The 26,549-nt window shown below is 37.6% G+C and overlaps 1 protein-coding gene across 1 annotated transcript in view; it reads left to right on the top strand.

Annotated features, from left to right (window-relative positions):
- The first annotated feature begins 241 nt into the window (after positions 1-241).
- Positions 242-26,549, top strand: part of MCRS1 (microspherule protein 1) — a 76,421-nt gene continuing 50,113 nt past the window's right edge. Inside the window, 9 exon segments of the mRNA XM_053708085.1 lie at positions 242-284; positions 287-371; positions 8,875-9,013; positions 20,982-21,143; positions 21,249-21,358; positions 21,433-21,541; positions 21,625-21,763; positions 26,145-26,220; positions 26,445-26,473. Coding sequence (XP_053564060.1) covers positions 257-284; positions 287-371; positions 8,875-9,013; positions 20,982-21,143; positions 21,249-21,358; positions 21,433-21,541; positions 21,625-21,763; positions 26,145-26,220; positions 26,445-26,473 — 877 coding nt within the window. The 5' untranslated portion in view covers positions 242-256.

Below are 26,549 nucleotides of genomic sequence, written 5' to 3'. Positions count from 1 at the left end.
TCCCTTATTCACTGCTATCCAGCTGGCACCTTACATGATCTGTGATTATATAAAACAAAGCTTTACTGCCCAAACAAAATATAACGCACAAAGTCTGACTTCTTGGAACAGTAACAAAACGCGTTTCCGGTTGACTGCCGGAAGTGATTCTTGTTCCCTATAGGGAGTTTTGGCAATGGCGGCGGGAGGGATAGGTTGAGAAGGCAGTGGTAGGTAAATCTCCTTCCGCGTGAACTCCGAGCACCCGCGGGGGGTGATGGATTCACTGTTGGTTTCCGCCAGCCGGTCGAGGATGAGGACTCGTCTGCAGGTCACCAGAGGAGCCTTCCTCAGGGTTCCGGCCTCATCCCTAAGAGGAGGAGCTCGTCCAGGTGACGCACTGTCCTGTGTTTATGTGTGTGACAAAATGAAGGGTGACTGGCTTGTATACCGTTTTACTGTCTCTATATTGTTCTATATATAATTTACCCTACTCGTGCACATTTGAATAAAATGAATGTGTGTGTGTGTGTATATATATATATATATATAATATATATATATATATATATATATATATAAATATACTATATAATATATATAATGTGTGTGTGTGTGTATATACAAAGTTTCCTCCATGAGGCTTCTAATACAGCGATCTTATAATATTTATTTTTGTTTTATAGTCATATTGTTACGTTTAATAATACTATGTTTCTATTTCACATGCAAATGCCAGTATAGGAAACTTTGTGGATGAATGATTGTTTTTATTTTTCCAATACTTCATTAGTAGTCATCACTTCCAGTGAGTTGGGTAGACCCAGGTTTTCTTTTACTGTATATGAATACAATAGAGTGTTTACATTTATTTTAAACAAATCTAACCTGAAGCAACTAAGTGTTAGTATATGCAACATAAAGCAGCCTGTTTTTTAAGCCACTACAGACAGCCTCTTAACACATGCTTTTTATTTGCTTTTCACAACTGGAGACTGCTAGTTCATGTGGGCCATATAGATAACATTGTGCTCACACACTAATTGGCTAAAATGCAAGTCAATAGATAATAGTCCATGTGATCAGGGGGCTGTCAGAAGATGCTTTTGATACAAGATAATCACAGAGGTAAAACGTATATTAATATGACTGTGTTGGTTATGCAAAACTGGGGAATGGGTAATAAATGGATTATCTATCTTTTAAAACAATAAACAATTCTGGTGTACACTATCCCTTTTAATTATACAGTTTAATTTTGTGCTTTAAATAGCTTAAAGTGAATGTAGATTTAGATGATAAAGTGCCCGGTTTTAAAAAATTCGATTAAATACAGGGGCACTTTAATTCATAAAAATTTAAATTTCACTCGTGTTGTGAAAATACTTACCTTTTAATCTTGACAGCCGCTGCATCGCTTCCCCCGCCCGTCACAAAGCCTCTTCCCGGGTCTAAAATGCGGAATTGCAACGACTGGGGGAATCACTGGAGCCGCTGTCAAGATTAAAAGGTAAGTATTTTCACAACACAAGTGAAATGTTAATTTTGATTAATTAAAGTGCCCCTGTTTTTAATCAGATTTTTTAAAACCGGGCACTTTATCATCTAAATTTACATTCACTTTAACCCCTTAACGACCAAGGACGTACGCCACACGTCCTCAAAAAAAATACACTTAATGACGGAGGACGTGTGGCGTACGTCCTTGGTCTGGAAAGCAGCTGGAAGCGATCCTGCTCGCTTCCAGTTGCTTTCCGGTTATTACAGTGATGCCTCGATATTGAGGCATCCTGCAATAACCTTTTTTAGCAATCCGGTGCAGAGAGAGCCACTCTGTGGCCCTCTCTGCACCGGACATCACCGGCTAGTTCCGTTGGTGGGTGGGAGCCGGTTCGGGAGGCGGGTGGCGGCAATCGTTGGCCGTGATGATGTGTAGGGGGGCGGGATCGTGGGCGGGGGTGATCAGAGGGGCGCGCGCACGTGCACGGGAGGGCGGGCGCGCGCACAGGGAGGGAGCGGGTGGGAACCGCTACACTACAGAAAAATTATGTATGATAAGTTGCAAAAAATATTTTTAACTATGTAAAAATAAATTAGTCAGGGGGGGTGGGGGATTGGTCTGTGGCGGGGGGGGAAGCTACACTACAGAAAAACAGGAAAAAACAAAAAAAAAAAACACATTTTTTTTTGCAAACTGGGTACTGGCAGACAGCTGCCAGTACCCAAGATGGCCCCCAATAAGGCAGGAGGGGGAGGTTAGAGAGCTGTTTGGGGGGGATCAGGGAGGTTGGGGGCTAAGGGGGGGATCCTACAAAGTAGCATATGTAAATATGCTAAAGATGTATTTTATTTTTTTTAAAAAAACTTTTATTTTAGTACTGGCAGACTTTCTGCCAGTACTTAAGATGGCGGGGACAGTTGTGGGGGGGGGGAGGGAAGGGAGCTGTTTGGGAGGGATCAGGGGGTCTGATGTGTCAGGTGGGAGGCTGATCTCTACACTAAAGCTAAAATTAACCCTGCAAGCTCCCTACAAACTACCTAATTAACCCCTTCACTGCTAGCCATAATACACGTGTGATGCGCAGCAGCACTTAGCGGCCTTTTAATTACCAAAAAGCAACGCCAAAGTCATATATGTCTGCTATTTCTGAACAAAGGGGATCCAGAGAAGCATTTACAACCATTTGGTGCCATCATTGCACATGCTGTTTGTAAATAATTTCAGTGAGAAACCTAAAATTGTGAAAAATTTAGCGTTTTTTTTTAATTTGATTGCATTTGGCGGTGAAATGGTGGCATGAAATATACCAAAATGGGCCTAGATCAATACTTGAGGTTGTCTACTACACTACACTGAAGCTAAAATTAACCCTAGAAGCTCCCTACATGCTCCCTAATTAACCCTTCACTGCTGGGCATAATACACGTGTATTAGTAAAAAGCAAAACCAAAGCCATATATGTCTGCTATTTATGAACAAAGGGGATCCCAGAGAAGCATTTACAACCATGTATGCTATAATTGCATAAGTTTTTTGTAAATAATTTCAGTGAGAAAACTAAAGTTTGTGAAAAAAATTGTGAAAAAGTGAACAATTTTTTATTTGATCGCATTGGCGGTGAAATGGTGGCATGAAATATACCAAAATGGGCCTAGATCAATACTTTGGGATGTCTTCTAAAAAAAAATATATACATGTCAATGGATATTCAGGGATTCCTGAAAGATATCAGTGTCCCAATGTAACTATCGCTAATTTTGAAAAAAAGTGGTTTGGAAATAGCAAAGTGCTACTTGTATTTATGGCCCTATAACTTGCAAAAAAAGCAAAGAACATGTAAACATTGGGTATTTCCTAAACTCAGGACAAAATTTAGAAACTATTTAGCATATGTTTTTTTTTGGTGGTTGTAGATGTGTAACAGATTTTGGGGGTCAAAGTTAGAAAAAGTGTGTTTTTTTTCCATTTTTTCCTCATATTTTATAATTTTTTTTTATAGTAAATTATAAGATATGATGAAAATAATGGTATATTTGAAAGTCCATTTAATGGCGAGAAAACGGTATATAATATGTGTGGGTACATTAAATGAGTAAGGGGAAAATTACAGCTAAACACAAACACCGCAGAAATGTAAAAATAGCCTTGGTCCCAAACGGACAGAAAATGGAAAAGTGCTGTGGTCATTAAGGGGTTAAGTAACATTGCAAAATTATAACTTTTTTCATTATTTATATAAGTATTACACTACTCCCGCCCGGGTACTTTATATTGCCACCTGGCTAGCAAACCTTTCTGTGAAGTTATGAAATGCAGGATGCTGATTACACCTGTTGTGTGGTTTCTTAGTCCCAAAAGAGGCTGTTGAGAACAGCAGTTGATTTGCTGGCAGATGGGCCACTATGCTTTTTGGCCCTCGGTGCATTTGTACCAATTGTCATAGCTGTAAATCCACTTCTAAACACCTGAATAATTAGGGAAGTGTGTTTGAGACGTAGAAACTGGTGCTTAAAGGGACAGTGTACACCAATTTTCATGGTACTTCATTTAGTAGACACTATAAAGAAGAATATGCACAGTTACTGATCTAAAAATCCAGTATAAAATCTCCAAATTTAGCACGGTTTGTGAGGTTAGGCTGAGACACCCAGTGAAAGGGGCTGGGCAATCAGGAACAGCAGACACTCCCCCCTCCCCTGCATATGAAAAGACAGATTACACTAACAAGAGCAGCAGGACTCTGTAGACTTGTGTCTCCATCTGATATTTTGGGGCTTGGTTTGGAGTCTGAAATAAGCACAATATTATTAAAAATAAGCAAAACTATACATTGTTACAAAACCACCCCCATATGGGCTATATAAATAGCTCATCTACAAAGCATTTTGCAAAGAAAAAATTAGTGTATAATGTCCCTTTAAACCTAGAGACTTCAAGTAACAGTGTACTTAATTTATATATTTGTGTAGATTGATATTGTATATCTACAATGAAATATATATTATATTTGTGGCCTGTATTAAAATGCAATGTCACTATTCAAATATGAATACTCAGCAATTCAAAATTGTAATAACTGTATGAAAACAATAAGTAATGTTTAATGGGATATTAAACAATGTTCCTTTGGTAAAAACAAATGTTAAATCAAAGTAAACCTAAAAAGAAACGGATTGTGTAAAAACAAAAAAAAAAATTGTTTTATTGCATAAGGAGCAGTTAGAAATTCCCAGTATAGCCCCTATTCTTAGTGTCATAAGAGAGCTGACATCTTGGCTACTTAGGTTACATTCTGACTGATCTGAGGCATGAGCAAATCTGACTTATGTTGTCGTCTGTTCACTTAATAGTAAACCAGCTCATCTTATTCTAGAAGTTTTATGACATCAGGCTAGATCAGAGGTTTTCAAAGTCTTGCACATTTGCACCTCCCCCCCCTTTGGCCCCCACCATGCACACACGCACAAGCATACAAGCACGCACACATACAAAAAAAATAATTTAACATCAGTTTTAATCACTAGGCAAACATAGCTATGCATGTACAGCGGTGTTAACATTTTTAGCATTTCTATCCCTTTAAACAGCATGGAATTTTATCAGGTGGGGTAACCAAAAATTTCAAAAGTATTGGAATAAGTATAATCAAGAATTAATATTCGAAAATATAATATATTTAACAAAACACTATACACATAATGAGGGTAAAGGATCTTGTCAGAACATCTAAATATTAATTATTTCTAACTGCCTATGAATCAGTCTTCAGTACTGTGCTTGCTGTAACTAGGATGCCCCTCAGCTTGGTACATTGATGCATGTGCTTGCTGTTCCCACTGTAGAATATAGATATAATATTCATATAATGAATATATGAATATATCTATGTAGCTGTGAGGCAAAATCTTGTTCTACAGTGGGAGCAGCCAGCACATGCATTCGTGTACCAGCTGAGGGCCAACCTAGTTACAGCAAGCAGTGTGCGCGCCCGGTGGGTCACAATAAGGGCTGCAGTCAGAGAGACAAGGAAAGTATCATCAGAGCCCGATTCTTGGCCGTCTGTACTTATGGCTGAGCACCTTCTGAGTATCATTGCTGTAAGTCTTCTTGTCACTGTGCTGTTCACTGGGGAGTTTGGAGAAAACAAGCAACAAATTGCTGCGCTAAAAATAATACAACACAAAAAAGCCACAGTAAATAGGATTTTCCAGATAAATCCCAAAGACAGACTAGAATCAAAATATAGAATTTTAGTGTAAAAACAAAACAAAAAAGTCTATAGGCTATGGCACTATAAACACTATATATAAGTGCAGTATCAGGCTATGAGCATAGAGGTTTCAAACAAATGAGCGTCCTTTTTAAAAGCTGCGAAGCCTGATACATTTTGGAGATGATACGCAAGGCTCCTGAAGCTGCATTACCCAAGAGGTGATCCCGTACAAGCGAGGACTTAAAGGGACACTGAACCCAATTTTTTTTCTTTTGTGATTCAGATAGAGCATGACATTTTAAACAACTTTCTAAATTATGCACATTATCAAATTTTCTTTATTCTCTTGGTATCTTTATTTGAAATGTAAGAATGTAAGTTTAGATGCTGGCCCATTTTTGGTGAACAACCTGGGTTGTCCTTGCTGATTGGTGGATAAATTCATCCACCAATAAAAAAGTGCTGTCCAGCGTGCTGAACCAAAAAAAAGATTAGATGTGTTTTTTTCCTCAAATAAAGATAGCAAGAGAACGAAGAAAAATTGATAATAGGAGTAAATTAGAAAGTTGCTTAAAATGGCATGCTCTATCTGAATCATGTTCAGTGTCCCTTTTATATCCAAATTCGGTGTAAGTATTGAATGGCACCTTATTTGTTTGCACCTTTATACTTTTGACGAGGACTCCTTGTCTCACTACAGGATCCTTGTATTTCCCTAATACTGGCTGGTTGTACATCAGAATCTTTGATATTTCCACAAATATTCCTTGCCACTCTGATTCATAGAGACTGTCATGTTCCGTGTTTTCATACTCATTGGGGAGTTTGGCAATGCACATTAATTTAAAAAACAAAACACTTCTGCTCCTGTTTCCGCACCTCCCCTTAAAGGAAGACTCAAGTCAAAATTAAACTTTCATTATTCAGATAGTGCATGCCATTTTAAACAACTTTTCAATTTACTTACATTAACAAAATGTGCACTGTATTTTTATATTTAAACTTTTTGAGTCACAAGCTCCTAGTGAGCATGTGCAAGAATTCACAGAATAAAACGTGTATGCGTTTGTGATTGGCTTATAGCTGTCACATGGTACAGGGGGAGTGGAAATAGACTTAACTTTTAAAATTGTCAGAAAAAAATCTACTCATATGAAGTTCAGACTAAGTGCTATTGCATTGTCTTGTTATCTTGCATTTGATGATTATGCAAATCTACAGTGTTGACTGGTCCTTTCAGAGCTCTGGCGTGCCCCACAGTTTGGTAACTGGTGGACTAGATAGACCTTCTTTTAGAGTCCCCAGCCTTCTTTTAGGGCTGTGACAGGAAGTAATGGACACTGCGCAGATGTAGCGTAAAAAGAAAAAGGTAAAATCCATTTAAAACGATGAATACATATTGCAATAATTTCTATTAAAGGGACATAATGGACTTGAAAGTGATGCAGCATAGCTGTAAAAAGCTGACACGAAAATATCACCTGAGCATCTCCTTGTAAAAAAGTAAGATATTTTACCTCACAATTTTTTAAACGCACCAGATTAAGTGCTGTGTAAACAGTTATATTTCAGCTGCTGTCCAGCTGCAGGTAAAAGGGGAAAAAAAGGAAATGAGCTGCAGCCAATCAGCAGTGCTGAGGTCATGAATTGTGATGTTATGAGATTTAATGTTAAACTTCCTTAAAGGGACAGAAAACCTACAAAATAATGTGCAGAATTATATAACACTAGCTGTTGCCCGCGGCTTCGCTCATGTGGATTTTGTGATTTGTGAAAAACGCGACCACTCGCAACGATGTGTGCCCTCACGTGTTTGCCCATTAGGGTTACACACTTGCTGACTTGAACTTCTTGAATTTTCGTTAATTCTGTGTTTCTCGTAATCTAAATACTAATTTTCATATCTGTAACATCTTTTGGTTTTTAAAGTATAGGTATCTTCATAAACCACCCTCCTTAAGAGGATTTTCGGGAAATGGTAAAACACGTATTTCTTTATTTTTAAAGGAGAATCTAAATACCAATTTTCACGTCTGTAATATCTTTGTTTTGTTTTTTGAGAGAGAGGTATAAATCACCTCCCCTCTTTTGACCCCCCTTAACTGTATTTTCGGGAAATGTTAAAACACGTGTTTCTTTATTTTTCAAGGAGAATCGAAATACCAATTTTCACGTCTGTAACATCTTTGGGTTTTTGATATATATGTATCCTCATACATCGCCCTCCTAAAGTGGATAAACACAGCATCTTTAATTACGCAAAATCCAAATGTATTATAATAGTGATCCATATGTTGAATGTCATAACAAAATAAATTACAGTATGGATTGTTACAGACCCAAATGTCCACAATGTAAAACGCACTATCATGCTGAATATAGCCTGTGCAATCTATGTACAAATATGAAGCATTGCAATCACTCCTCAAAGCAGCCTAAAAATCACTGGGTTTTTTTTCTTCTCTGTTTCGCAAAAATGTGGTGGAATCTCACTGTTTAATTAGACTGCAGACGTCGGACTTGTTAGGGAGTGTAAAAAGGTGAACACTAGTTATATCACCATTATCTGACCTAAAACCTTTTACACTCTTTAACAGTCACGCTTGTGTTCTCCTGGTCGGTAAAAATGTGGTGGAATCTTACCCCCCTCATCACCGATTAGCGCACGGGACATGAAGAACGCTCACACAGCTCTGTAAAACTATGTCAGGCTCATATTTGACAGAACTGTGAGTGTGATATTCAAGTCCGATGTCTGCAGGAGAGTTGTTTGCAATGTTTCACATACACAGACCGCACAGGCTATCTCCAGCATGAGAAAGCGGCATGTGAGTTAGGCACTTCCTGCTTTAAGCACACTAGTTAGGGAGTAAGAAGAAAACCCTAACTGTAACTAGTGTTTGACTTACATCTCCATATGTACTGAACGTACTGCAAGTTCTTTTTCTAAATTTTATCACCTTTAGCATCAAAATAGCTAATACATATATATATTGCAAAAGCTTTATTAAAATAGCCCTCATTTGTTTTGGTGTATACTGTCCCTTTTCAAAGTCCCAGAAGCCAAGGAGCTACAAGAATTCGGGATCTTACATTTTTATACTGTTTTGTAATACATATAAATGTTTACTTTTTCTGTTGCTTTGTGGTTTTCAACCAAATTCTATTGTCTGTATGGCAGGTTTATAAAGCGTAAGAAATTTGATGACGAACTAGTGGAAAGCAGTCTTGCCAAATCCACTAGCCGTGCCCGTGGACCAAGTGGTGGGGATCAAGGACGTTTTTCAGGCAGCGAACCCTCCTCAAGTGAAAAAAAGAAGGTAGGTCACTTAAAGGGACAGTCTAAACCAAAATTTGTTATTGTTTTAAAAGATAGATAATCCTTTTATTACCCATTCCCCAGTTTTGGATAACCAACACAGTAATATTAATATACTTTTTATCTCTGTGATTACCTTATAGCTAAGCATCTTCTGACAACACCCTGATCACATTACTTTTTATTTATTATCTATTGACTTGCATTTTAGCCAGTTAGTGCTGTGTTGTGTTTACTCTTAAAGGACCAGTCAACACTGTAGATTTGCATAATCAACAAATACAAGACAATGCGATAGCACTTAGTCTGAACTTCAAATGAGTAGTAGATTTTCTTTTTCTGACAATTTTAAGTTATGTCTTTTTCCACTCCCCCTGTACCATGTGACAGCCATCAGCCAATCACAAATGCATAAACGTACCATGTGACAGCAATCAGCCATTCACAAATCCATACACACTTATTCTTGCACATGCTCAATAGGAGCTGGTGACTCAAAAAGTTTAAATATAAAAAATACTGCACATTTGTTAATGGAAGTAAATTAGAAAGTTGTTAAAAATTGCATGCTCTATCTGAATAATGATAGTTTAATTTTGATTGAGTGTCCCTTTAAATAACTCCACGCGCGTGAGCACAATGTTATCTATATGGCCCACATGAACTAGCAGTCTCCTGTTGTGAAAAGCAAATGAAAAAGCATGTGATAAGAGGCTGTCTGTAGTGGCTTAGAAACAGACAGAAATTTAGAGGTTTAAATGTTATAAAGTATATTAATATAACAATGTTGGTTGTACAGAGCTGAAGAATGGGTAATAAAGGCATTATCTATCTTTTTTAAACAATAACCATTTTAGTGTTGACTGTCACTTTAAAGAGAAAATATGATGCTTTGACAATGATTAGGCATATTCTGAGTGTAATCTTGGCTTCTAAATTCTGGATTCTTAAAAGAAAGTTGAGTTAACAATAGGGGCCAATAAAGTAATTGCAAGAATAACGGCATTTTAGTTGTCAAATTAATACAAATTATATTTAAGCAAGTAGGGACAGGAATTAGAGTAGTAACTCAGGAAAATTGGTTCTATGCATGAGCATGTCTCCTTATCTTCATAACCAGTTGTAAAGTTTATAAAGATGATTGGCGTAAGATAATGCGCTATTGTTTACTAACTTTACTTATTAAATGATTGGTGCTTTTATTCTTGTGCTCATATTATAAGATGAAAGTAATATTTTATTGCTTAAAGGGACACTCAAGTCAAAATTACATTTTCATTATTCAACAACAGCATGCAATTGTAAACATCTTTCCAATTTACTTCCATTAACAATATGTGCAGTCCTTTTTTTATTTTTTTTTATTTTATAAACAAGCAGATTGTACAAAATATTCAGTTGACAGTGTTTTTCGTTATACATTCGGATTGCTGGCAACCAGTGCCTTATACAATTATATTTAGTAGTTCCATAAAGTCCGTGAGCTATCTACTTTTAACTTGGGCGTTTTGGCCCCTTCAGTATTTCAAATAGTAATAATTCAAAACAGATAAGTCAAGAGTTACTTAAATGATTCTCATAACGGTTTAACATAGTATTTTAAAACAATATAATCCACTCAGCCTTATATTTAACACTAGTTAGTAACTAGGTTTCATATTTTTCCCCCTCATTTTGCAAGTGCAGTAGTACATGTAGTGTGCAAGTGTTTATTTCTCACCTTTCTTGTGCACACTACTCGGAGTAATTTTTGCAGTCTGACCACTGAACCAACATGAGTTTGTGAATGTCTGCTGTCCCCTGTTGAATATGATGATGATGATATCTTTCTAAGTGTATTGGGGTATCTACTTGCTGTTTCCACTCCTCCACTGTTGAAATCGTCCATGATTTCCAGTGCTTTGGGATTAGCCTTTTAGCACTGTTTAGCATAACTAACAACAAGGCTCTGTTCTATTTGCTCTCGAGTTTGGGTAGTGATACATATAATAATGTTTTGGGTCTGTTATGTAGCTGTTTCCCTTTTGTGTATTCTATGTTGTTAAAAATCCCTATCCAGTACATGTCTAACTTGGGACAATCCCACCAGATGTGTGTTAGTGTTCCATCCCCTCTGCAGTCTCTCCAACACACACTGAGGCTGATTTGTAAATACGCTGTAACCTACTGGGGGTAAGATACCACCTGGATAAAAATTTATAACTGGACTCTTTAATCTCGCTTAGCGACTGAAGCCTGTTTCCTTCATATTCGAAGGGTATCTTTTGACCTAGCTCTTTTTCTCTGTGGTTCCAGGGCACTACAGGATTTTGTTATATGGGTGTCAATGGTGAATGTGTTGAAGAGGTATTTGTTGACGTGTGTACAATCTTATCCCACTGTACGAAAAAAATCTAAGAATAATGGGTAGGTCAGTGTTACCGAAGACCTATCCTTTGCTGAGGTCCAGGCCTGTAAGCCTGCATTTCTCGTACCCAGTATATCAGTCTAATTGTACCCATATTTTGTTAGGGTCATTATAACACCAGTCTATAAGTCTCTGCAGGGAAATAGCTTGCTTGAAAGTGTGAATATTTGGTACTCCAAGTCCTCCCTTATCTCTGGGGTGGTAGTGTTTTCTTGGCTATTCTGGGCCCAATAGCGCCCCATGTGTATTTTTCCAATGTATCTTGTGCAGATATTGTGTTGGTAATGGTATGGGAGTGGTCTGTAACAGGTACAGTAGTCTGGGAATTTACATTCATTTTAACCACATTAATCCGACCCACCCATGAGATCGATTTATTCTTCCAACTGAATAAGTTGGCGATTAATGTGCGTTCTAGAGTTTTATAATTGGCTTGATATATAACTTGTGGCTCTGGGGAGAGGTATATTCCTAAGTATCTCATTTTAGTTTGTTGTATTCATAAGGGGCAGTCTTGTAGTATCTCGGACAGTTCTTCTGGATCATATGAAATGTTTAGTAATTTAGATTTCGTTATGGTAAGATGAAAGTTAGAGAGCCGTCCATATTCTTTAAAAGTAGCTAAAGTTTTGGCCATAAACATGTCGATTTTGGTTAATGTAAGCAGAACATCATCTGCGTACAGCGCTAACTTATGTTTGCGTGTCCCTGATATGTGTCTGTCCTCACATATTTTCTGAGCTAGGACTTCTATGGTTATGGCGAAGAGGATCAGGGAGAGGGGACAGCCCTGCCTTGTTCCATTTTTAATAGAGAATTTATCAGATAAGAGGCCGTTTACCTTAATCTGAGCTGTGGGGCTTTGATATAATGCAAAGCTTTGGTTTATAAAGGTTTCACTAAATTTAATTTTATGCAAGACCGCCTTCAGAAATTGCCAATGAACTCTATCAAATGCTTTTTCAGCATCTGTTGAAACGACTATTAAAGGGACAGTCAACCCAAAATTTCAAATAGGTAATTCCTATAAACTTGCTAACTTTCTTTTGTCTCGTGTGGCTGTTTAAAATGTCTGTCTGCCCCCTCCCATATTTCGTCACCAGTATCTTCATTGTGCAGCTCTAACAGCTAATTTTTGCCTGTACATACTCCCGTGTCACTGCCGTGCATTGCGCATGCGCAGTGGGCTTATAACGTTGTAGGAAAATGAGAAGGGATTTAGAGTTCCTATTTGAAACCTCCCCCCCTACAGCGTTACTGCGCATGCGCAAAACACGGGAGTGTGTATGGGTGAAAATAAGCTGTTAGAGCTGCACAATGAAGATAGTGGTGACGAAATATGGGAGGGGGCAGACAGACATTTTAAACAGCCACACGAGACAAAAGTAAGTACTAATACTTAGAAACGCTTTAGGCTACTAAATTGGTCTATAGTTCAAAATAATAATCGTCAGCAAGTTTATAGGAATTACCTATTTGAAATTTTGGGTTAACTGTCCCTTTAAAGGTATGTGATGTTGGGCATATGTTGTCAATTGTAATACTTTTAATGTGTTGTCTTGCACCTCTCTCCCAGGCACAAAACCCACCTGAATCCGGATGGACTAGTTTTGAGTAGGAACCTGTTCATTCTGGTGGCCAAGATCTTTGCATATATCTTGATATTTCAGAATTAAGTAGAGAAATGGGACGGAAATTTTCCGGTTTATCTGGTCTTTTCCCTGGTTTGGGAAGAACTGTAATATTTGCTTCTAAGATTTGCTTTGTGAATCCACACTCTCTCTTAATGAGTTGAATAGGAATGCTAGAGGTGCTAGCAAACGGTGAGTATATGTTTTGTAATATTTGATGCCCAGTCCGTCTGGTCCTGGGCTTTTTACGATTTGGCATATATGTATGTATGGTGTGTGTGTGTGTGTGTGTGTATTTATGTATATGTGTATGTACAGTGGATTTAACCCTTTCGTGACAGGGTTAAAGTGTCTACATCGGAACACCTGTTCCGATGTAGACAAATTGAAACTACGGGATCGTGCATACGATCGCGAGATTTCAATTATTGGATCGCATCTGGGGGGCGTCCCTACAACCCTAGGAACGCCCTCCAGACCGCGATCAAGTCCTTGAAGCGCAGAAGGCTTCAGGACAGCCGTTTGATATGACGTTCTATTCCGTCATAACGGCTTTAAAGCCCAGTGTAAATATGACGGAATAGAACGGCATAACGGCGTTAAAAGGTTAAAAAGTCTACACACCCCTATTAAAATGTCAGGTTTCTGTGATTTAAAAAAAATGAGACAAAGATAAATCATTTCAGAACTTTTTTCACCTTTTAATGTGACCTATAAACTGTACAACTCAATTGAAAAACAAACTGAAATCTTTTAGGTGGAGGGAAGAAAACAAAAAAAAACTAAAATAATGTGGTTGCATAACTAATAATGCAACATGGTTGCATATAACTGGGGATGTAGCTGTTCTCAGAAATAAGCAATCACATTCAAAATCATGTTAAATAGGAGTCAGCATACACCTGCTATCATTTAAAGTGCCTCTGATTAACCCCAAATAAAGTTCAGCTGCTCTAGTTGGTCTATCCTGAAATGTTCTTAGTCGCATCCCACAGCAAAAGCCATGGTCCACAGAGAGCTTCCAAAGCATCAGAGGGATCTCATTGTTAAAAGGCATCAGTCAGGAAAAGGGTACAAAAGAATTTCCAAGGCATTAGATAAACCATGGAACACAGTAAAGACAGTCATCAAGTGGAGAAAATATGGCACAACAGTGACATTACCAAGAACTGGACGTGCCTCCAATATTGATGAAAAGACAAGAAGAAAACTGGTCTGGGAAGCTACCAAGAGGCCTACAGCAACATTAAAAAGGAGCTGCAGGAATATCTGGCAAGTACTGGCTGTGTGGTAAATGTGACAATAATTTTACGTATTCTTCATATGTCTGGGCTATGAGGTAGAGTGGCAAGACGAACGCCTTTTCTTACGAAGAAAAACATCCAAGCCAGGCTACATTTTGAAAAAACACATCTGAAGTCTCCCAAAAGCATGTGGAAAAAGGTGTTATGGTCTGATGAAACCAAGGTTGAACTTTTTGGCCATGATTCCAAAAGATATGTTTGGCGCAAAAACAACACTGCACATCACCAAAAGAACACCATACCCACAGTGAAGTACGGTGGTGGCAGCATCATGCTTTGGGTCTGTTTTTCTTCAGCTGGAACTGAGGCCTTAGTTAAGCTAGAGAGAATTATGAACAGTTCCAAATACCAGTGGATATAAAAAGTCTACACACCCCTGTTAAAATGTCAGGTTTCTGTGATGTAAAAAAATGAGACAAAGATAAATCATTTCAGAACTTTTTCCCCCTTTAATGTGACCTATAAACTGTACAACTCAATTGAAAAACAAACTAAAATATTGTAGGTAAAGGGAAATAAAAAATAATAATATGCTTGCATAAGTGTGAACACCCTTAAACTAATACTTTATTGAAGCACCTTCTGATTTTATTACAGCACTCAGTCTTTTTGGGTATGAGTCTATCAGTATGGCACATCTTGACTTGGCAAGATTTGCCCACTCTTCTTTGCAAAAACACTCTAAATCTGTCAGAATGCTAGGGCATCTCCTGTGCACAGCCCTCTTCAGATCACCCCACAGATTTTGAATTGGATTCAGGTCTGGGCTCTGGCTGGGCCATCCCAAAACTTTAATCTTCTTCTGGTGAAGCCATTCCTTTGTTGATTTGGATGTATGCTTTGGGTCGTTGTCATGCTGAAAGATGAAGTTCCTCTTCATGTTAGCTTTCTAGCAGAAGCCTGAAGGTTTTGTGCCAATATTGTCTGATATTTGGAACTGTTCATTATTCCCTCTACCTTGACTAAGGCCCCAGTTCCAGCTGAAGAAAAACAGCCCAAAGCATGATGCTGACACCACCATGTTTCACTGTGAGTATGATGTTCTTTTGGTGATATGCAGTGTTGTTTTTGCGCCAAACATATCTTTTGGAATTATGGCCAAAAAGTTCAGCTTTGGTTTCATCAGACCAGAACACCTTTTGCAACATGCTTTTGGGAAACTTCATATGTGTTTTTGCAAAATTTAGCCGGGCTTGGATGTGGTTTTTTTTTTTTTTTTTTGTGTGTGTAAGAAAAGGCTTCCGTCTTGCCACTCTTCCCCATAGCCCAGACATATGAAGAATACGGGCAATTGTTGTCACATGTACCACACAGCCAGTACTTGCCAGATATTCCTGCAGCTCCTTTAATGTTGCTGTAGGCCTCTTGGCACCCTCCCAGACCAGTTTTCTTCTCGACTTTTCATCAATTTTGGAGGGACATCCGGTTCTTGGTAATGTCATTGTTGCACCATATTTTCTTCACTTGATGATGACTGTCTTCACTGTGTTCCATGGTATATCTAATGCCTTGGAAATTCTTTTGTACCCTTCTCCTGACTGATACCTTTTAACAATGAGATCCCTCTGATGCTTTAGAAGCTCTCTGCGTACCATGGCTTTTTCTGTAGGATGCGACTAACAAAATGTCAGGAAAGACCTACTAGAACAGCTGAACTTTATTTGGGGTTAACCATAGGCACTTTAAATGACAGGTGTGTACTGACTCCTATTTAATATGATTTGAATGTGATTGCTTAATTCTGAACACAGCTACATCCCCAGTTATAAAAGGGTGTTCCCACTTATGCAACAATATTATTTTAGTTTTTTATTTTCCTTTACCTAAAAGATTTCAGTTTTTTTTTTCAATTGAGTTGTACAGTTTATAGGTCACATTAAAGGTGGAAAAAGTTCTGAAATGATTTAGCTTTGTCTAATTTTTTTACATCCCCGAAACCTGACATTTTCACAGGGGTGTGTAGACTTTTTATATCCACTGTGTATATGTGTATATAGATAGATAGATTATATATCACCTGGGTGCAGCTTCTTTAAGCCCAGTAATGCTTTTCACAGAGAAGAACTTTCCTGTAGTATATCAGTCTGATCCTGCCTATTACGGTCAGTCCAGCGCCTAGTCTTTCAGATTGGGATTTATTAACCTTCAGACATCATGAAGTTTTAGACGTTGTAGTTGGTTGTTTGTGGCTTTTAGAACTTTTTGTGGTGTACTTGTCTTTCCCGTTGAGGTGTTGCGTATGGATCTAATGATAAGTTAAAATCTCCTGCCAAGAACAGTGTGCCTTTTTGTGTGTTTAAACAAAAGGTGGGTCACCTGCTTGAATACTATGTGTTGTCCCTGGTTGGGAAGGTATACATTTGCAAGTGTTACATATGTGTTTAACAAGATCCCTATTACTATTAGATATGAGCCGTTAGGATTTTTGATTATTTGTGTTGGTTGAAAGTGAATAGAGTTTTTGATGACTATGCCTACTCCGCCTTTCTTTGAATGGCATGATGCCAAGAAAACTCTTCTAAGTTTGTTGTTTATGAGCTTGGGCTCCCTTCCTTTTTTTAAAATGTCTCCTGGATGTATAATATATCTCCTGCTTCTTTATGTAGTTGATTAAAAGCTATCAACCTTTTTTCTGGGCTGTTGAGCCCCTTGGCGTTAATTGAAATTAGTTTAAGGGGGTTTGGTTGTGTCTTCTCTTTGCCTGCCATTGGTATGTTGGCCCTGATGTATAGCAATGCATGAAGGATGCGCAGGTTTGAGGTGTGTACCAAGTATCTTGTGGACCTGCCTTGAGGAGATTGGGGTTTAGTATTTCCACGTCTTGGATGATCCGGTGGGGTAATAGAGAGCTTTAGTGCTTCACAGAAGCGTGTTAAGTCCTCTTTGGTCTTAAACATTGCTGTGATATCTCCCCTAGTTGCTATGATACTGACTGGGAAGCCCCACCTGTAAATTATTTTCTGTTCCCGGAGAACGGTGGTGATGTAGTTTAGTTGCCTCCGTTTCTGAAGTGTTTCTGGGCCCAGGTCCGTGAAGATTTGGATGCAGTTTCCTTCTTCTGTCTTGAGTGTTTTAGAATTTCCCCCTTTTCTTTGAAGTGGAGTGGTTTGAGTATTACATCCCTCGGGGGTGCTTTAGGTGGGAGTTTGGCGCAATGTGCTCTTTCGATGGCGACTTCTGGTGCGCTATTATCTCCCTTAATGGCCCTAAATAAGTCTTGGAGACAGAAGTACAATTAGTACGGCTGCACCGGACAAAATAGACGTAAAAATGTGTATTTATTTGGGCAAAAGCATAAAACCAAAATGTACTGACATAGTAAAAAACAAGTAGAAATGAGCTCACTCCACACCGGAGTGAGCGGAGGTAGCAAAAAAGGAAACTGTATACGCGTTTCGTGCGGGGCTGCCGCACTTGATCACTACATAAAATAACACATCCTAATGCTACCACAGATGATAGAATTAGCCATGTAAGGGTTAACCAGAAGTTTTGCTAATACATATAGCTGGCACACCAAGTTGAAAGGACTGTACCTAAAATGCAGAACTGTGATTAACACTTTAAATTCATTCTTTATAAGAAAGTGTGATTAACATATCATATATGTGCTTGAGAGAAACCCCCACAAGCATTTATGAAAAAGCAGAGACAAAAAATTAGCAAATGATAAACATGTTAACATAAGTTATATTAATTAGTTACACAAACAAATTAACATCAGCCTCAACATTTAGTCCCTCTGGTGATCTAGTTTGCAGAAAAAAGATCCACTTCACTTCATTTTTACAGAGGGCCTAATCCCTATCACCCCCTCTTTTTGTCCAGGGTATATGATCAATAGCTTGAAAGGCAGCCAATGAAGAATCCCCATTGTGTTCAAATTTAAAGTGCGAAGCTACTGATGTGAACACATCAGGGTCATCAATGTCTCTGAGGTGTTCAAGAGCCCTATCTTTTAGGGCCCTTTTTGTTTTACCTGTATATTGTTTTTTGCACCCCCTACAGATGAGGAGGTACACAACATGTGTAGACTTGCAAGAAAGTGGAAACCTAATATCATACTCTTTATTGGTGACACTAGATTGAAAAGTGTTCCCCTCAATAACATAATTACACGTTTTGCAAATCCTAGCCCTACATTTGTAGAGCCCTGTTCTCCTTCTAAGCCAAGTCCCAGATTTCTTCTCTGGTAACATAGAGGGCGCAACCAAATTTCCCATAGTTTTGGCACGTCTGGAGACACATTGTACCCCATCTGAGATTACTTTACTGAGAATTGGATCATTCTCAAGTATCTGGAGTTTGCGCCCTCTGTTACCAGAGAAGAAATCTGGGACTTGGCTTAGAAGGAGAACAGGGTTCTACAAATGTAGGGCTAGGATTTGCAAAACGTGTAATTTATGTTATTGAGGGGAACACTTTTCAATCTAGTGTCACCAATAAAGAGTATGATATTAGGTTTCCACTTTCTTGCAAGTCTACACATGTTGTGTACCTCCTCACCTGTAGGGAGTGCAAAAAACAATTGGCTGCCTTTCAAGCTATTGTTCATATACCCTGGACAAAAAGAGGGGGTGATAGGGATTATGCCCTCTGTAAAAATGAAGTGAAGTGGATCTTTTTTTCTGCAAACTAGATCACCAGAGGGACAAAATGTTGAGGCTGATGTTGATTTGTTTGTGTAACTAATTAATATAACTTATGTTAACATGTTTATCATTTGCTAATTTTGGCTCTGCTTTTTCATAAATGCTTGTGGGGTTTCTCTCAAGCACATATATGATATGTTAATCACACTTTCTTATAAATAATGAATTTAAAGTGTTAATCACAGTTCTGCATTTTAGGTACAGACCTTTCAACTTGGTGTGCCAGCTATATGTATTAGCCATGTAAGGGTTAACCGGAAGTTTTGCTAATTCTATCATCTGTGGCTATTTAAGGGTAGCATTAGGATGTGTTATTCATGTAGTGATCAAGTGCGGCAGCCCCGCACGAAACGCGTATACAGTTTCCTTTTTTGCTACCTCCGCTCACTCCGGTGTGGAGTGAGCTAATTTCTACTTGTTTTTTACTATGTCAGTACATTTTGGTTTTATGCTTTTGCCCAAATAAATACACATTTTTTGAAGATCTTACGTCTATTTTGTCCGGTGCAGCCGTACTAATTGTACTTGTGTTTGGCTGTTGCTTGTTGGCTGTCCTGGGCGGAGACACCTCCTGTATGGCTCCTGGATTTTGACGTCATCGGATAGGGGGGGGCGTGAGTGTGTACACGCTGAAGACACACCGAAGATACGCTGTGTGGCTCTTTCTGCGAGACGATGGGTAACAACTGCTTCATTTTATTTGTGATAAGTCTTGGAGACAGCCCTCCAGTGCCACTGGTTGAATGGTCTCTGGTATTCCACGTACTCTGAGGTTGTAACTCCTGCTCCTATTATCTAGGACCTCCACTTTCTCCAGAAGATGGTGTATTGTCTCGTCTTGCTAATATACTAAACGGGAGATAAGTTGGATATCTTTGCATGTTGTGTTATGATTTTCTTCTAAATGTGTGACCCTTTATGTCACTCTTGTCAAGTCCCTTTTCAAGTCTCCATACCAATTTTTCACTTCTGACATAATTTCTTTAATATCATCCTTAGGTGCACAGTCCTTTTTATATTTAAATGTTTTGAGTCACCAGCTCCTACTGAGCATGTGCAAGAATTCACAGAATATAGATATATGCATTTGTGATTGGCTGATGGCTGTCACATGGTTCAGGGGGAGTGGAGATAGACATCATTTTTAAAATTGTCAGAAAAAAATCTACTCATTTGAAGTTCAGACTAAGTGCTATTGCATTGCATTATCTTTTTATCATGCATTTGTTTAATATGCAAATCTACTGTGTTTACTGCTCTTTTAAGCAGAAACCTGGGGCATGTTGTATAGTCACAGCCTGGCCCGACCGCGCCATAACACTAAGTGCAGCTTGCTTCTGTGCTGTCTGACAGAAGCAGCGAGCTGCACTTAATGTTATGGCGCGGTCGGGCCGGGCTGTGACTATACAGCTGGCCCGATGCGCTGTGTAAAAAAAACAGACCCGCTCAGCAGAGTACAGAGAGCGGGTCTGAAAAACTGACATATTTTTAAAAAATTCAAAGGGAATAAAAGGGTTTATAACGATAACACTAAAATAATGTTATATAATTCTGCACTATGTGCAGAATTATATAACATTATTTTTTAGGTTTACTGACACTTTAAAATCAGTTATTTTATTTAATAAAAAACCTTTAGTTATGTATAACATGTTAAAAATGTTCAAACCTAAAACTTTTTATTTATTTTTATTCCCCAAAATTCAGTTTCATTTACAGGAATTACTATATTAAAGGGACATTGAATATTACAGTATACATGTACAGTATTATTTATTTTGATCTTACATACCTTAAACGATTGTGCTTGTTTTACTCCATCCATAAAGGCTGGTACTCATATTGTTCATGTTGTTTAACACACCAAGGAGGGTAGTAAGATGCTTCTTATAGTATGTCATAAATAGTAAATTAAATGGTAGACATTTTGGTTTTATTTCCTTTGCTATCAATGGATTTTGTTGAACCATTTTAGCAGGTCTGTAAGACTGTCTCTGCTCCAGCTCCACCATCTCCAGCACCCAGTCCTAGCATCACAAAACGTATCAAGAAAAGCAAACAGCCCCTGCAAGTAACCAAGGACCTAGGCAGATGGAAACCTGCAGATGATCTGCTTCTTATCAACACAGTGCTGCAGGTTGTAGTCCCTAGTTGTCTAGTTTGTGTTTTTCACAGTTATATAATGTTTTTTTTTTTTTTTTACTTGATATTTTTATTTATTTTTTACCCCCCCCCCCCCCCCACTAATGATCTTCAAGCTGTACACTTGGGGGTCAAGTTCAGCTGCCGCTTTACGCTTAACGAAATACAAGAACGTTGGTATGCCCTACTATATGACCCTGTGATCTCTAAGTGAGTATTATGAGATTATTTTCTTTTAAACAAACTAAGGAAATTTTCACACTGATGATACTTTTTGTCTCTAGGTTATCATGCCAGGCAATCCGACAGCTGCACCCTGAGGTCATTGCTGCCATTCAGAGCAAGGTGTTGTTCAGCAAAGCAGAAGAGCAGCTATTAAGCACAGTGAGCTCTGTAGGTATTTACATATGTTTCTTTGTCATTCTCTGCAATTCTGTTTGTTTTCTGTATGGTGCTAACTCTCTGCTCCTCTACAGACCTCTCAACCCTCACTGGATTCATTCCAGGAGTTGCTAAACAAACACCCGGAGGTGTTCTATATGTCACGCACAGCCAAATCTCTTCAGGGTCACTGGCAGCTTATGAAACAGTATTATCTTCTGGATGACCAAACAGGTGTGATACACAGTTCCATTTTCTTTCTTTAATAAATGTATGTACAAACCAGGAAACTAGCATAATTCTTGATATAAATAGGTTTTTACGTAAATTCTTCTCTAGTTCATTGTTTTGGTTCTAACATGAAAATTAGATGCATAATAAATGTCCTTTTTTATTATATTTTTAAACAAAAGGATTGTTTTTATCTCTACAAAAGACATGAAGGGTCACCAAATTAACCCCCAAATCCTGCCTACAAACCACCCCAGTTTAACAAATTTTTGCCACCGTCAAGAATTTTAAATTTGGGTGTCTTGGAGACCCAATAACTCGCGCAATTAACAATTGGGTAACGTGCCTTTAACCTTGTCTCTTCAGAGTGCGAATTCAGATATTTGATCCACGTTACACAGTGCCAAATTACAAAAACAGAAGACATACTAAAATAAACAATACATGCAGAGAGAGTTCTTTAAAATAAAATGGGACATAAAATAAACACAATACAATACTTATTACCAAAGTCCTTCAGGTATATGGGAGAACCTGCTTCAGTTGTTACTACGTCTTGTCCCAGGCAAGTTCTGAATACTTTTTCTGTAACATTCAGTTATAACTCAGTTTTCCTTTGTCTTGTCAAGCACTCTGCCCTTGTAATCCAGTTTCTCTGAGGTAAAATACAGTAAAAGCATAACTTATACATTGTATTTTTTTATTATGCTTAATTATGGAGGGTTTTATTTTAAAGGGACAGTCTTAACTATAAAGATAGATAATGCCTTTACTACCCATTCCCGAGCTTTGCACAACCAACATTGATATATTAATATACTTAATAACATTTAAAGGGACAGTCTAGTATAAATTAAACTTTCATTATTCAGATAGGACTTTTAATTTTAATCAACTTTCCAAATTACTTTTATCATCAAATTTGCTTTTTTCTCTTGGTATTTTTAGTTTAAACTAAACATAGGTAGGCTCATGTGCTAATTTCTAAGCCTTTGAGGGCTGCCTCTTATCACATGCTTTCTAAATCTCTTTTCAACACAGGGACAAAGTACACGTGGCTATATAGATAACACTGTGTTCAGGCACAGGGGGTTATTTAAGATTTAGCACAACTCAATGCTAAATGCAAGACAATAGATAATAAACAGTCACAGTCATGTGATCAGGGGGCTGGAAGAAGGTTCCTAGATACAAGGTAATCACAAAGGTAAAAAGTATATTAATATACTGTGTTGGTTATGCAAAGCCACTACAGACAGCCTCTTAAAGGGACATGAAACCCACATTTTTCTTTCATGATTTAGAAAGAGCGTGCAATTTTAAACCACTTCCCAATTTAGTTTAATTATCTTGATAGCCTCTGTTGAAATTAATATCTAGATAGGCTCAGTAGCTGCTTATTGGTGGCTGCACATAGATGCCTCATGTGATTGGCTCACCCATGTGCATTGTTATTTCTTCAACAAGGGATATCTAAAGAATGAAGCAAATTAGATAAAATAAGTAAATTGGAAAGTTGTTTAAAATTGTATTCTCTATCTGAATCATGAAAGAACATTTTTGGGTTGCATGTCCCTTTAACCACATGCTTTATTTGCTTTTCACAACAGGAGACTGCTAGTTCATGTGGGCCATATAGATAACAATATGTTCACACCCGACGAGTTATTTAAGAGTTAGCACAACACAGTACTAAATGCAAGTCAATAGATAATAATAAAGTCATGTGATCAGGGGGCAGCCCTGCAGAGGCTTAGGATACAAGGTAATCACAGAGATAAAAAGTACATTAATATAACTGTGTTGGTTATGCAAAACTGGGGAATGGGTAATAAAGGGATTATCTATATTTTAAAACAATATAAATTCTATTGTAGACTGTCCCTTTAATGTTAATTTTTCTAGTAGGTTTTCCAATTTGATCAAGTGTTTTCTTCAGTTTCCTTTTTCCTTCTATTGGCTAAATACAATGCAGCGCTCAAAGTCTAATTAAAAATGTGTTTATTACAAAGAGATATTAGGCTTGAATCTCACTTAAAATTGTGTTGTAAAATAATGTATCTGGGCTTTTAGCTTTACACGCGATGTTATGGGATACAATGGATTGTCCTTTATGATATACTTCATTGGTCTTCAACAGAATTGTTATCAGTTATTTTGTAGCAAGAAGAGGACATTGTTTTGGTCTGTAAATGGTATTGCTGTTTTATAAAAAATTTTTTTCTTTATATATAAAATTATAGAGCTTATACATTTTCTCATTTGCATTTTGTATTTTATCCTGTTATACCTATATTGCCCAGTGATCTATTACTATTGAACGGGAACCTCATGTAACACCTTGTTTGTATTAATACCGCTATCTTGATGGAATTTGGTACCAGCCTTGCTTATACTGTGTAAGAACACAGGCATTTGAGTATGATGTAATTTGTAATTATCTACTGTTTATCTGATACACTGCACATGTTCGACTCAATTCTTGACATAAATTGTGTAGTATCTGTGGTTTCTCTTAGTGTAGACGAGGATAACTCTATGTAGGATGATAAAAATATCTTTTAATTTGCATTATATGAAAGAGTAGTAATTATATATGTAAAAAATGCTTGAATGGTAAGTGGTTAAGGGACATGAAGCTCAAAAAAATATAGCATATAAAATATTAAACAAACCAAAATACACATTCATTTATTTTTCATTCCTTTCCTGTAATATAGCACCGAGGGATAAGCAGAAAGAGAATTTACAAGGACCAGGAATCGACACACACACGCGCACACACACACACACACACACACACACACGCACACACGCACACAAGCCCCACAGCTCTGATAGAGGACAGCAACACACCTCACAGGTGTAAAAATACTGTTTTGTTTTTTTAAGCCCTGAGCATCCATTTAGAAAACAAACAAACAAGCAAACAAACAAACTTTTCAAATAACCTGCAAAGGGGTTAGTAGAAGTAATGCTTTGGACCTGCAGAGCATTGCTGGTCTCGAGCGTAAACTGCCACTTATCCGATCAGCAGTGCTACTCGCACGACTAAGCTGTGTATTTAGCACTGCTGCGGTTCATAGGTAGTACTTCTACTGTGTGTTTAACACTAGTGCAGGGTCTATAGTTTCAAAGGACATGACGCTCAACATTTTTCATGCAATTTTAAACAACTTTCCAATTTACTTCTTTTATCACATTTTATTCGTTCTTTTGCTGATAAAAGCTCAGGAGCATACACGTGTCTGGATCACTATATGGCAGCAGTTTTGCAAGAATGTTATTCATTTGCAAGAGCACTAGATGGCAGCACTATTTCCTGTCATGTAGTGCTCCCAAGTTATTTCTTCAACAAAGAGCACCATGGGAACAGCGCAAGTTTGATAATAGAAGTAAAGTTAAAAACTTTGTTTTTAAATTGACACAGCATGCAAGCTGCAAGTGAACTATTCAACTTTTTTTCTTGTACAGTTCTGTAAAATATGATTTTTGCCAATTTGTTTAAAGGGATAGAAAGGTGAAATTGAAAGGCTCCTAGGTGAATTGCCTGTATATAATGCTTCTGAGATATTGCGGGTTTGGTTCCAGACCACCGCAATAAAGCGAATATAGCAATATAGTGACCTAAAAATAATTTTTTGTTTCCCAGTACTTATAACAGTTATATTTACACTATACTGTAGTCTATTAAGTGTGCAATAGCATTATGTCTAAAAAAAACAATGTACATACCTTAATTAAAAAAATACTTTATTGCAAAAAAAGGCTAAACACCATCTGAGCCTTAAGTGAGTCGTAATCTTTTTGCTGGTGGTGTGTATATATGTGTATTCATATGTATTTATGTGTTTATGTGTCTATAATGTTTTAAAAATGTTGCCAATAGATTTGCTCCACACAGAGCTGCAATAAAACAAGGTATGCCTGTACTTCCAATTAGCAAAAATGCTGCTAGTAAAATATATTAGTTTTTCTGCTGCATACACACATATCCTGTGAGGGCCCGTGCACCAGTATTCAAACACCATGGTTGCTCAGAGAGCTGTAAGTGGTGTGCATTGCATCTGAAAACTTCATTTGTGTCATACAATATACTGCTGACCCTCTGAGACGACGGTGTTGTGTTTGGATACTAGTACACGGGCCCTAATAATGTTATAAAATATTTATTTTAGACTATTTGTTATTTGTGATGCATCAATTAAAAGTTTTGTGCTACATTTTCCCTTTTTAAATTCTTTTTTTCATAAGATAAATTAGTATTACGTGTACTACTTGTAATAAAATAAATGGGAATTTAATAGTTTACCATCTATTTTTGGTAAGTTTAGTATGAGTAAAAGCTTAAACTCAATGTTTCCTGTAACTGTTTTTATCTTAGTCCAGCCATTACCCAAAGGTGATCAAGTACTGAACTTCTCGGATGCTGAGGATATGCTTGATGATAGCAAACTCAGGTTAGTATCTGTTAATGTTCAGTCTACTGCTTACATAGGTGTTTTATTGTAATTCACCTATGTGGGGAAAACAATTCTGCCTGCTAAACATATTCAGCCATGTCTGGAATTGTTGCCATCATGTGTTAATCATATTTTTGGGTTTCTTGACATTTGTTAGTTTTTTAATTTAATTATTTTATTGATTCCTTCTTGTAAACATTTTGTTTTACATGACTTTACAGAGATACACGGGATGAAGTTCTAGAACATGGTGAGTTCTATTTTGTCATTGGTTAATCAGAATTCTTCTGAGTTTGAGCAGCAGTTGTGCTTATGTTTCCGGTTTC

Source organism: Bombina bombina, chromosome 3 (assembly GCF_027579735.1).
Source record: "Bombina bombina isolate aBomBom1 chromosome 3, aBomBom1.pri, whole genome shotgun sequence".
In the NCBI taxonomy this organism is placed as follows: Eukaryota; Metazoa; Chordata; class Amphibia; order Anura; family Bombinatoridae; genus Bombina; species Bombina bombina.
The sequence above is the reverse complement of the archived record's forward strand: the minus strand, read 5'-3'. Positions and strand labels throughout refer to the sequence as shown.